The sequence below is a fragment of the Scardinius erythrophthalmus genome (genome assembly GCF_964197995.2).
Source record: "Scardinius erythrophthalmus genome assembly, contig: HAP1_SCAFFOLD_538, whole genome shotgun sequence".
Lineage (NCBI taxonomy): Eukaryota > Metazoa > Chordata > Actinopteri > Cypriniformes > Leuciscidae > Scardinius > Scardinius erythrophthalmus.
The window spans coordinates 19,601-31,864 of record NW_028296081.1 but is presented as its reverse complement, the minus strand read 5'-3'; the positions used below and the strand labels follow the sequence as shown (position 1 = coordinate 31,864).

The window sequence follows — 12,264 nt, the reverse complement described above, 5'->3', positions numbered from 1 at the left end:
TCATAGGCCACCTAAACCACATTTTTAAACTTCTCAGACTGCACATACCATTATCTTTACATCACACGGAGGCATAATCACAATTTTTTATTTGATGGTCAAATTTAACTTGATGTATGAAGTTTGCTTCATTTAGACACATTACTATGTATACTACCATTCAAAAGTTTGGTCAGTAAGATATATAAATTAATACATTTATTTACCAAGGCTCCATGTATTTGATCAAAAATACAGTTAAAAACTTACAAATATATGTTGATGAATATCCATGCATCGGTGTTTTTATGAGGATTCTTCGAACAGAAAGTTCAAAAGATAAAATAAATTTGAAATAGAATCTTTTTGTAATTTCATGCATCCTTGCTTTATTCATTTCTTAAAGAATTTTGAACAGTGGTGTATATATTTTCAGATACATTTATGAGAGAAACTTTCGGCCATTATGAGGATTTTCTAACGCACCCATTTGCCCTAGAGTCAAGGCTTGTTTAAAACAAACATGCTTGATTGACATCTCAATTAGTGTATGCACAGTGGAGGGTTGTTACTTGAGACTGTGTGTCTCACAGTCTACCTAAAGTCCTAACTTTCTTCTCTACTTTATAGTCGTCAGCGAAGAGCCTTCGTGCCACCATCGGCGATGCGTTTGAGCGACTGCACCGTTTCCTGCGCGAGCGGCAGAAGAGCACGCTGGAGGAACTGGAGGCGGATACGGCACGCACGCTCTCTGACATCGAGCAAAAGATCCAGCGCTACAGCCAGCAGCTCCGTGACGTCAAGGAAGGCATCCAGATCCTTCAGGAGCGGCTCAGTGAGACCAGCCGGCACGAGTTCTTGGAAGGAATAGCTCTGACGTCAGACAGGTACTAAGGATGCGGTGTGACTCGGAGATGAGTGGATGCGCGTATGTTGAGGGTGTTTTATATGGTAGTTTGAGATTCTCTGGTCTAAACCGTTTTGTCTTTTTTCTTGTAACTGCTGGTCAGGGAGCAAGTGATTCGTGGAGGGTATTGCTGGTGGAAGCTACCAAGGCAAGTCAGGTTATTTGACTTATGTATGTGACCATTGCCCTTTGCTGTATGTCACAGAAACCCAGTCAGGAAAGAGACTAGTCTGCAGAACAAGGTTAAAGATAGTTAGGGGGTAGAGAGATCATCGATGCTTAAACAGCATAAATATGTACGTTTTATCCATTTAGAAATGCGGTTCTCTCAGTATGGCTGTGTAGCAGTTGTTCTAGGTAATGACGAGATGGGAATGAGTTAGCCATATGGGAAATGAATAGCATGATTAATGTTTAGGTTGAGCTAATGAAAGTGAGCTGCAGTGTTGCCCAGATTGACCTCATTCCCAAAGGCGAATTTGAGCTGTTTGTCTTTGCGGGGGCAGAAAAGCTATGTAGAAAACAGTACGATTCGAAAATGAGTGTTTGGAAACAGGATCTAGCCATTGAGGAAGAATCGGTTGCTTGGGTTTTGGTGGGTTGCCAGTGTTGAATTTGAATAATGCAGTTGTTTTCCTGTGTCTCCACAGAATAAAGGGAAAGATCCATGAAACGAACCTCACCTACGAAGACTTTCCGACATCCAAGTACATGGGGCCTCTACAATATACAATCTGGAAGTCCCTTTTTCTGGATATATCGCCAGGTAATGTTCCATAACTAAAGTTTTAAATTGAGATATTTCACATACTATGTGTCATTACTGAGGAATTTACTGCCTGGAATTTAACCACATTCAAAAATCTGTACAAAAATACTATATCAAGGTTTCCTGAACACGGTTTATGAAGGATCTTTGATGGCTTTATGAGATTCCCTTGTGAATCCTGCTTGGGAAACCTTGATCTAGTATTAGGGCCGGGCAAAAAAATATTTTTCAATTAATGTGGTCGATTCAAAATTGATTCTCAAAAGTCACGAATACATTTTTTTCCATATTTATTTATTTCCCAAAAGCCACTATTAGTTTTCCTACACTGTTCATAGGCTTGCAGTCTCCATGTTACAGCTAATGCTGTGAGATTTGATGTTTGTTTTATCTTAAACATAAAATAACCTGATCCTGTTTGATAAAGGCATGCGACTGTTCTGACTTGTCCAATTTTCAGCATCAGTTTTTCATCTTGCATCAAAATCCTGTCTATTTATTGTATGCATTTGAAATATAGAGTCGGGTTGTTTTTTAATGTACCCAAGTGTACCTAAAATAAAAAGAGTTTATTATAAGTTTGTGGCTTTTAATTTCTTTTTATTAATTAACCACTTGTAAACTTATGTTCACTGGTCTTTTTTTTATAAATAAAGGATTTGTATTAAATCTATATTCATTGAGTTGAATCGAGAATCGAAATCGAATTTAGAATCGAAATCGGAAATTGAATCGAGAATCGAAACCGGAAATCTCATCAAGAATCGAAATCGAATCAAATTGGAACATCTGAATCGATACCCAGGCCTATCTAGTTTGTTTGTTTGTGTTTAGCAAATACTTAAGCTGAATGCTAACATTATCATGTGCTTATATTCCAGCACTTTTTTGCCAAGGCAAGTGTCACTGTCACTGTTACACATATTTAAGGTTCAGCCAAGCACACACTACAGGACTGAAGTGTTGCCCTTTCTATTGAGTGCACACACTAATTTCACTCTTGTTTGCTGTCATGTTGGAGCTCATTTTACATCACTAATTGTAGACTATGTGGGTCAAAATTATGGTCGCTTGGTTTCCTACAAGAAACTTTAAAATTAGCGCAGGGCAATTAGCTTCTGTCTTGTATGCACTTGGCCTGACAAATTTAAACAAACCCAGCACTGTTTGTGCTTCAGACATTAATGATACCTTAAAGGGTTAGTTCACCCAAAAATGATAATTCTTTCAGTAATTACTCACCCTCATGTTGTTCCAACCCCGTAAGACTTTCGTTCATCTTCAGAACACAAAATAAGATATTTTTGATGAAATCTGAGAGCTGTCTCACTCCTCCATAGGCTTCTCTGTTATTGAAACTTGCCGGCCCAGAAAGTTAGTAAAGACAAGGTTTAAAATAGTCCAAGTGACTACAGTGTCTCAACCATATGTTTATCAAGGGACAAGAATACTTTTTGTGCGCAAAAACAAAAAAATAACAACTTTATTCAGAAATTTAAAACAGAACAAAACATGACCAGAGAGCAAGATCAGCGTATCAAAAGAAAATTAAGACAGTATAAATGTAATGTAAATCAGTATAAGTGTCCTAATTGCTCCAAAGTCTTTCAAATTTGTCCAGTTGTAAATGTAATCTGAATGTGATTTTTTTTCCATTTTCCTTATGTCCATAATAAGGTCTACCCATTCTCTGATTGTCGGAGCAGTTTGAGTCATCCATTTTTTTGTAATGGCCTTTTTCCCTGCAGCCAGGAGTATAGTCCAAAGATATCCATTGGCTGTGTCCATGGCAGGAGTTTTAAGACCCAGGTACATGGTTCTGAAATCCAGTAGGATGGGGACATCAAATACAATTTGCAGTGCTTTGTTGATTTCGAACCAGTATTTTTGAATCACCAAACAACCCAGAACACATGGTAATGATGCGCCTCCTGACAACCACACTTTCGGGCCGGCAAGTTTCAATAACAGAGAAGCCTATGGAGGAGTGATCCAGCTCTCAGATTTAATAAAAAATATCTTAATTTGTGTTCAGACGATGAGTGAAAGTCTTACGGTGTTGGAACAACATGAGGGTGAGTAATTACTGACAGAATTTTCATTTTTTGGTGAAATAACCCTATAAATTGTGCAGCTTATTTAGGAGAGGTATATTATTACTATAACACTATGCACAGACCAGTGTTATATAGTATTATTTATATACTATTAATTATAGTTTTTTTATGTATTTTGAATTAGCTTTTGTATTTTCAGGTTTAATTAGATGTTTTTTTGTAATTTTGCTGTTTTATAGTAGTGTCTTTTTTAATTACTGTTTTAAGTTTATTTTATTTTTTCATTTTATTTTATATTATTATTTATTTTCATTTCCAGTTAGTAATTTTAGTGATTCAAATATTTGCAAAGGCAATATTTCTAATTTTAAATTTTTTCTTTTTTCATTTAATATTAATATTTTATTTTATTTCAGCTTCATTTCAGTTAAATTTTTAAAAATATTTTTTTAGCTCGATGGCGCATAGACAGTTTGATAAAAATCCCATAAACTTGCATTGCTGGAAGCTAGCCTGAATCTAGAGACCAGAATATCATTGAAACTTTTGACCGGGGACTAAAGTAACCACCTAGAAACACCTTAGCAATCGAGTAGCAACAACCTAGCATCATGGCAGCGAGTTTTAAGCACTATTCTCATTTTGTTTAGAAAGAAATTGCATTCAATTATTATTCTCATTAAATAGCCTGTTGTTATTTGTGCATCTGTAGTACATTAATATAGTAATCATGTCCAATGATCTAATACTTATTGTGTATTTGTTAGTGCATCCAATTAGAGATGATCTAATCAACACAAACACAACCTGCATGTTTACAGCCCTGCGAATGAGATAATATGCATCTGATTGAGATCTGTACGAGTGGCCCATTTTAACAGCTGCGACGAGAAGCTCTGAAGGCCTCCTTCATCTGTATTCCCTCTCAGTACCCACCTGACACAGAGCATTATTTAAAATAACACAGCAGGGAATATCTCGCTCTCTCAATCAATTGTCCAGCGTCTTTTACACCGACAGAAATAGGCAAGGGGCGACGCTCAGCCTGTCACATGAAACGAACCCAGTTCAAATCCTTCCTTCCACACTGCTGCACTCGCCGCCTTGTATTCTGTACTGGAGTGGCGTTTTTAAAATGTATTTCTATAATCCTTATTTGTTTTTCCTGCCAACTTGAACAGCGATATTGTCTCTTTCTGAATCGAGAGCTTGTTACTGGTGCTTGTTTTGTTTGCGTGACTCAGAGAGAGAGCGAGAGGCACAGACTGATCGAAAGCAAGACGACAGAGGTTAAATTATTTATAGGTTACCTGAAGCGCACACTGCCAATGTCAAAGAGTGGAAATGTCGACATCCTATCCTCTGGACTGGCTTCTGGCTCTGCCATTTGTGGCGAAGGTTTTAAATAGCCAAGATGAAAATATTTAGCAAATTTCACTCTTCCCCTCATAGCATGCCCATCTATGGAGCGCAGGAAAACAAGCCAGCATGGTTTCACTTTTCACTAATTTCTTACGAAACCGTAAAAATGCACATACAGAATCGTTTCAGTGCGAAAGAATGCACAACGTGCCTGATAAGCGATTGCTTCAGATAAGCATTGTTTACCCAAGATTCTCTCAGCTTCATTTTCTCCCCACATTTCCTCATCATGCCTTATAAACATGATGTATAGTTCATCATAGCTCGACTTTCCAGAATTATATCTTGGCGTCCTGCATATCGTAATGTGCTGCAACTGCTTGGCACGGGTTTCTTTTTCAGGTCCAGGCTAGTTTGGACTCTTTTCGCTAAGTGGCATGTGTCCATTGTTTTGTGTCTGTGTGCTGAAAGCTTGTTCTTTTTCCAGGATTTGCTCTTCTCTCAGTCCATTCCTTTGGCACACTTGCTCGCCATCGAACCCACAGCAAACTGGCACCATAATGGGCACTGCAGACGGTCTGCCACAGGCATTACTAGCCAGGCAGCGGTTGATGGATGGGTGGTTTATTTATCCTTTTTCAACCAAGCACTCAATGCCTGGCAGAAGCGCTTAAACAATGGCCATACTGAAAACCACACTGCCCTGTACGCTTATTCTGATTGCTGAATGCATCTGAAAGTGTTTGCACTCAAAGGAGCGTACGCTTGAAATGACCTGACGATAATGAATTAGAGGGAGTGTGTTTGTGTTCCAGGGGAGTATTATTCCACCAGCTCAGGTAGTGATTGTGTCAGCGCTTTTGATTGACAAGAATGACCTTCAAAACCATTAATTTCCAGCTGCTTATTTAGCCTTTTTCAACATTTTCTCATTGAGAAGTATGGAAGAGAGAGAGAGAAAAGGAAATAACAGCCCACAAAATGTGAGCACATGTGCTTATGAATGCCCACATGGATGCCCAAAGGCAAACCACAGTCTTGCACATTTTCTACACTCCTAGGAAAGCGTCTTTAGGAAAATGATCAGATCAACACATAAAAGACCAATAACAGAAGAGTGATATGTTAAGGAACAGTTGATGACTTGACGATGACTGTTGAATTATTGACAACCTGATTCACACTCAAGCTAGTAATCAGACATGATTGTGGAGTGCATGCTTTCAGTGTGTATTAAAGGCATATACAATTATAATATTGACATTTAATATAAAAGTTATTTTGTAAGTGTGTGTGTATATATACTGTATATACAGTACAGGCCAAAAGTTTGGACACATTACTATTTTTAATGTTTTTGAAAGAAGTTTCTTGTGCTCATCAAGCCTGCATTTATTTGATCAAAAATACAGAAAAAAAAATAATATTGTGATATATTATTACAATTTAAAATAATTGGTTTTCAATTTATTATACTTTAAATTATCATTTATTTCTGTGATGCAAAGCTGAATTTTCAGGATCATTACTCCAATCTATCACATGATCCTTTAGAAATCATTCCAATATGATGATTCATTATCAAAGTTGGAAACAGTTCTGCTGCTTAATATTTTTTCATAACCTGTGATACTTTTTTAGGATACTTTGATGAATAAAAGGTAAAAAAAAAAAAAAAGAAGAAGAAGCAAATGTTTTAAAAATAGAAATCTTTTGTACCACTGGTCAGTAATTTGGGGTCAGTCATTCATTTTTTTTTTTTTTTAAATAAATCAATACTTTTATTTATCAAGGATGTGTTAAATTGATCAAAAGCGATAGTAAAGAAGATTTATATTATTAGAAAATATTTTTTTATTTTGAATAAATGCAGTTCTTTTTTACTTTATATTCATCAAATATATTAGGCAGCAGAACTGTTTCCAACACTCATAATAAATCAGAATATTAGAATGATTTCTAAAGGATCATGTGATAGACTGGATGTCACATGTGACACTGAAGACTGGAGTAATGATGCTGAAAATTCAGCTTTGCATCACAGGAATAAATGATAATTTAAAGTATAATAAATTGAAAACCAATTATTTTAAATTGTAATAATATATCACAATATTAAAAAAATGTCTGTATTTTTGATCAGATAAATGCAGGCTTGATGAGCAGAAGAAACTTCTTTCAAAAACATTAAAAATAGTAATGTGTCCAAACTTTTGGCCTGTACTGTGTGTGTATGTATATATATATATATATATATATATATATGTATGTATATATATATATATATATATAATGTATATATAATGTATATGTGTGTATTTTTCAAATTTACTCATTTATAAATGATGTATTTGTTTTTATTAACTTGTTCCTATTTTTTATGTATTCATCTTTTATGTTTCTTGTATTATTTATTTATTTGCTCATTTATTTTTATGTAATATAATAGGTCTGAACAAGCTTATTGGATGCACTGATTTTCATTTCCTCCACCCTTATGTTCCCAGTTCCTGCTGCTTTAACCATGGACCCCATCACTGCTCACCAGCGGCTCATACTGTCGGACGACTGCACCATCGTTGCGTACGGGAACCTGCACCCACAGCCGCTTCAGGATTCGCCACGCCGCTTCGACGTCGAGGTGTCAGTGCTGGGTGCCGAGGGCTTCTCCGGGGGCGTCCACTATTGGGAAGTGATGGTGTCCGAGAAAACCCAGTGGATGATCGGTGTGGCCAACGAGACGGTGAACCGCAAGGGCAGCATTCAGATCCAACCCAGCCGAGGCTTCTACTGCATCGTCATGCATGACGGTAACCAATACAGCGCTTGCACCGAGCCCTGGACGCGCCTCAACGTAAAGAGCAAGCTCGAGAAAGTGGGCGTCTACTTGGACTACCCCAAAGGTTTGCTGGTTTTCTACAACGCCGACGACATGTCCTGGCTCTACACCTACCGAGAGAAGTTTCTAGCCAAACTTTTTCCATACTTCAGCCCCGGTCAAAGTCACGCTAATGGAAAAAATGTGCAGCCCTTGCGAATTAACACAGTGCGTTTATAGACACTGAGTCAGCAGAGAAGTTGTGGGGATAAAAATAAGAAACTGAAAAAACTAGGGTGTATAATAAAGTTTCTTTCTTTCAGCTTACCTTAGGGCACTCGGTGGGTAGCCGACATTGTACTGAATGAAGCGATCTGACTGATGGATTGTGACGTAAGGCTCTGAACGCCTGGAGTTGGTAAATAAAATGGAGAGCCTTGCACTTTTCTGAGAGGTGCCTATGGGCGTTTTTGTACATTCACTGTTGCTGGTCATTTGTAATCTTGCCGTGGCCGGCTTGCTCGCCCAAGATATCCCAGCTGCTCGCACACAATACCCCGACTTATGTTCCCTCAGCCCCTGCTGGGTCCAAACGCTCCTTTCATGGCTCTAGTCTGGGAAAAAGAGCTTATCTGTTGTGCAGACAGAAATAAGAAATGTGTTGCCTGTTTCGTTTTGTGCAATTGGCTTTGGTGTGTTTGTGGAGTGTGTCCAGCGTCAGACTGCTACTCGACACTAGTAGTGCTGTACGAACTTCTTACTTTATTTTTTTTTCCTGTAACTGCATGAACGGTGAGTGGAATATCGTGTTCCTCAGGTCATGCTTATTTGCGACGGTGATGGTGTTTGATGTTGGCGTGTTTCTGTATGCGTGAATGACTGTGTATGTTTTGATTCCCTTTTAGTGGAGATTTAGGGCAGAGGGGTTCGAATGCCGCTAACGCATCTGCTGCTATCATAAAAAAGGGACTTTGCGCATTTGTACATATTGCAGGACAGCTTTGCCTTTGCTCAGTGAAAAGTGCGACCCCCTGCGCCTTCCTTTTCCCTTTAGCTTGCTATAGCTTTTATTTATTCATCCTGTGATTTACTTTCTAGAACATTCCAGAGTTTGCGGTCCCGGGACGTCTCATTAGGATGGCCGAAGTGTTAAATTGGACGCTGGGTCATCTGTCAGCTTTGTCACATCAAATCAGGTGATAATAGTGCGAGGTGGTTAAAGACATTTCCATTTCTGAGAAACTGCATCCGTTGCTCTTTATGAAAGTGTTGAGTCTAATGTATGTCTAAATGTATTTTTCCTAACGAGTCAATGGCTTTTTTAAAGGGTGTGTGTATATGTATGTACAGTATGTATGTATGTATACATGCATACATACACGCATACATACATACACACATACATACATACACACATACATACATACACGCATACATACACACATACATACACACACATATATACATACACGCATACACACACACACATACATACACGCATACATACACGCATATATACATACACACATACATACACGCATATATACATACACACATACATACACGCATATATACATACACACATACATACACGCATACATACATACACGCATACATACACACATACATATATAAACGCATACATACATACATACACACATACATACACGCATACATACATACACGCATACATAAACACACACATACATACACACATACATACATAAACGCATACATGCATACATACACACATACATACACGCATACATACATACACGCATACATACACACATACATACATACATACACGCATACATACATACACGCATACATACATACATACACACATACATACACGCATACATACATACACGCATACATAAACACACACATACATACACACACACATACATACATAAACGCATACATGCTTACATACACACATACATACACGCATACTTACATACACGCATACATACATACACGCATACATACACACATACATACATAAAAGCATACACACATACATACACGCATACATACATACATACACACATACATACACGCATGCATACATACATACACGCATACATACACACATACACGCATACATGCATACATACACGCATACATACATACACGCATACATAAACACACACACACATACATACATACATACATGGTATTTTTATAGTACATATATAATTTTTAATGGAAACACTACACCCTCTCAGAATGCTTGATTGTTCAGATGTGGCCACTGATACAATTTGGTGCATTGATGTTTTCCGAGGCTCGGCTTTATATCCTGATCCCTGATAGCTTGTTTCTCCATGAATCCTTGTCAATGGATCAATACACCTGGTCGAAATAAATTTCTCTGATCTTACCTTGAATGACGGACAGGTTCGGAATACATTTCATGTTTTATTCTGTGCTTGAACTTCACTCCTGTTTGGTTATGATGTTACCTGTGTGTTCTGTCATTTTTGTTGTTAAAGGATAAAGGCGTTGGACATTTATAACCGAGACCTCAATGGGGTCAGTGTTACACAAGGTTGTTGCTTGTGTAATGAGGCAGTCCTATGATGATTATTATTGTTAGATGATGGTGACGGGTTCTTTTAAGATATATAGATATATATATTGCTGAGGATTGTTGTTGTTGGTGTTGATGATGATTGTGTGTTTGGATGAAAGCTGCTTTACACCCATCATTGTCTAAACGCTCTCTGCTGAGCTCTTGAAGCTGGAGGCTCATGGAAAAGTGTTTTAATGTTCAATTAAAAACATGGTAAAACCAAAAGCATTTCTGACTCTTCATTATTTTTGAATGACTTCATTAATAGCCCAACACAGGTGTCAAAATTACCACTCGACAAGTGACAAATGAGACAAAAGAAAAGATACTAGCCAGAGATCCAGTTGTTCAAGAATGATTTAGTCTTCAGGGCCTTCCAACTTAGTAGGAAGTTTGTTTTGTTTAAATTATTCTCCAGAACTGTGGGAGACACATTTTGGCCGTTAAACCACACAAACATAAATATGTGAACGAACTGGAGCTGTGTTATTTTAGTATTAATTATATACTGCTGTATTAATTAATATTTTGAATTAGCTTTTTTTTTTGCTTGCCATTTTTATTTTAATGTTTCTATTTAGCGTCTCGGTTACGTATGGTAACCCTCGTTCCCTGAGTAGGAAACGGAGGCGTCTCGTCGGAAGAGTTTAGGAGTCGACGAGACGTAGGAGTTCCCGAATGAAAGGGAACTTTAATTTATCAAATTATCAATTCATTGTCAAGTTTACTTTTAGTCATTTTAGTACTTAAACTTATTTTATTTCAGTTAGTTGCCAAGCCAACATTTCTCATTTTTATTTAAGTTTTTCATCTAATTTATATATATATATTTATCTATTTATTTATTTATTCATTTATTTATTTTATTTTATTTATTTCTATTTTTTCAAGCAATGATTTTTTATAGGTTACCAGCTATGGAGAGCCAAATTACTTAAAAGATTATTAAATAAATAAAGGTTAAAATATTAAAATAAACAGCACGGATGTGGAGCAAAATTGTTGATTCGAATGACGTTTCACAGAAATACTGGCTTGTGTATCAAATGTCATTTACCACTGGCACAAAATTGATTTTGGACCTTGATCCAATATGGCCAGTATTTGAAATTATTATCATTATGACTGTTGCATTTATTTATTTATTTTCTAGGTAATGATTATTTTATTTCAAGTAACAAAATGTTTGGTAACACTTTAATTTAAGATGACGTAGTTACACATTACTACATGTACTTACTATAGTAATAACAGTGAATTATGCATAATCACAAGTAACTAACCCTCAACCAAACCGGGTAACACATTATTTTACAGTGTCCTTGTTACATATGTTACATGTATACATGTACCTACCATAATATTAACAATAAATTATGCATTATGACATGCAACTAACCCTCAACCAAACCCTAATCCTACCCAAACCCTATAGTAAGTACATGTAGTTGCTTAATATTACTCAGTATTTAAATATATAATTACACTGTTACAATGACACCTTAAAATAAAGTGTAACCCAAAATGTAAGTACATTAGTAGTTAATTAGTATTACTCAGTACTTATTTGAGTAAGTAAAATGGGTTACACTTTATTTTAACCTGTTAACTGTCACCCCCCTTTTTTTGAGTAGACATGAAAATGCACATTTCGAACTTAAATGGTTGTAATTAAAGAATGCTTTGGAGTATAGACATACAATTGGTCTTGTTTTAAAGAAGACATTTGGCAGATTTTTGTAGAAGTGAAATAAATTAAGAAAGTGAAACAGAAAAAAAGTTATGGAAGTT

The 12,264-nt window shown here is 36.7% G+C and overlaps 1 protein-coding gene across 1 annotated transcript; it reads left to right on the top strand.

Annotated features, from left to right (window-relative positions):
- Window positions 1-609: 609 nt before the first annotated feature.
- LOC308686624 (E3 ubiquitin-protein ligase TRIM62-like) lies at window positions 610-10,688 on the top strand (the record flags this gene model as incomplete). Its single annotated transcript, XM_081395063.1, has 3 exons — window positions 610-866; window positions 1,537-1,652; window positions 7,582-10,688. Coding segments are annotated over 3 exons (924 nt in total), but the record flags the coding sequence as incomplete, so codon positions are not given.
- Window positions 10,689-12,264: the final 1,576 nt, after the last annotated feature.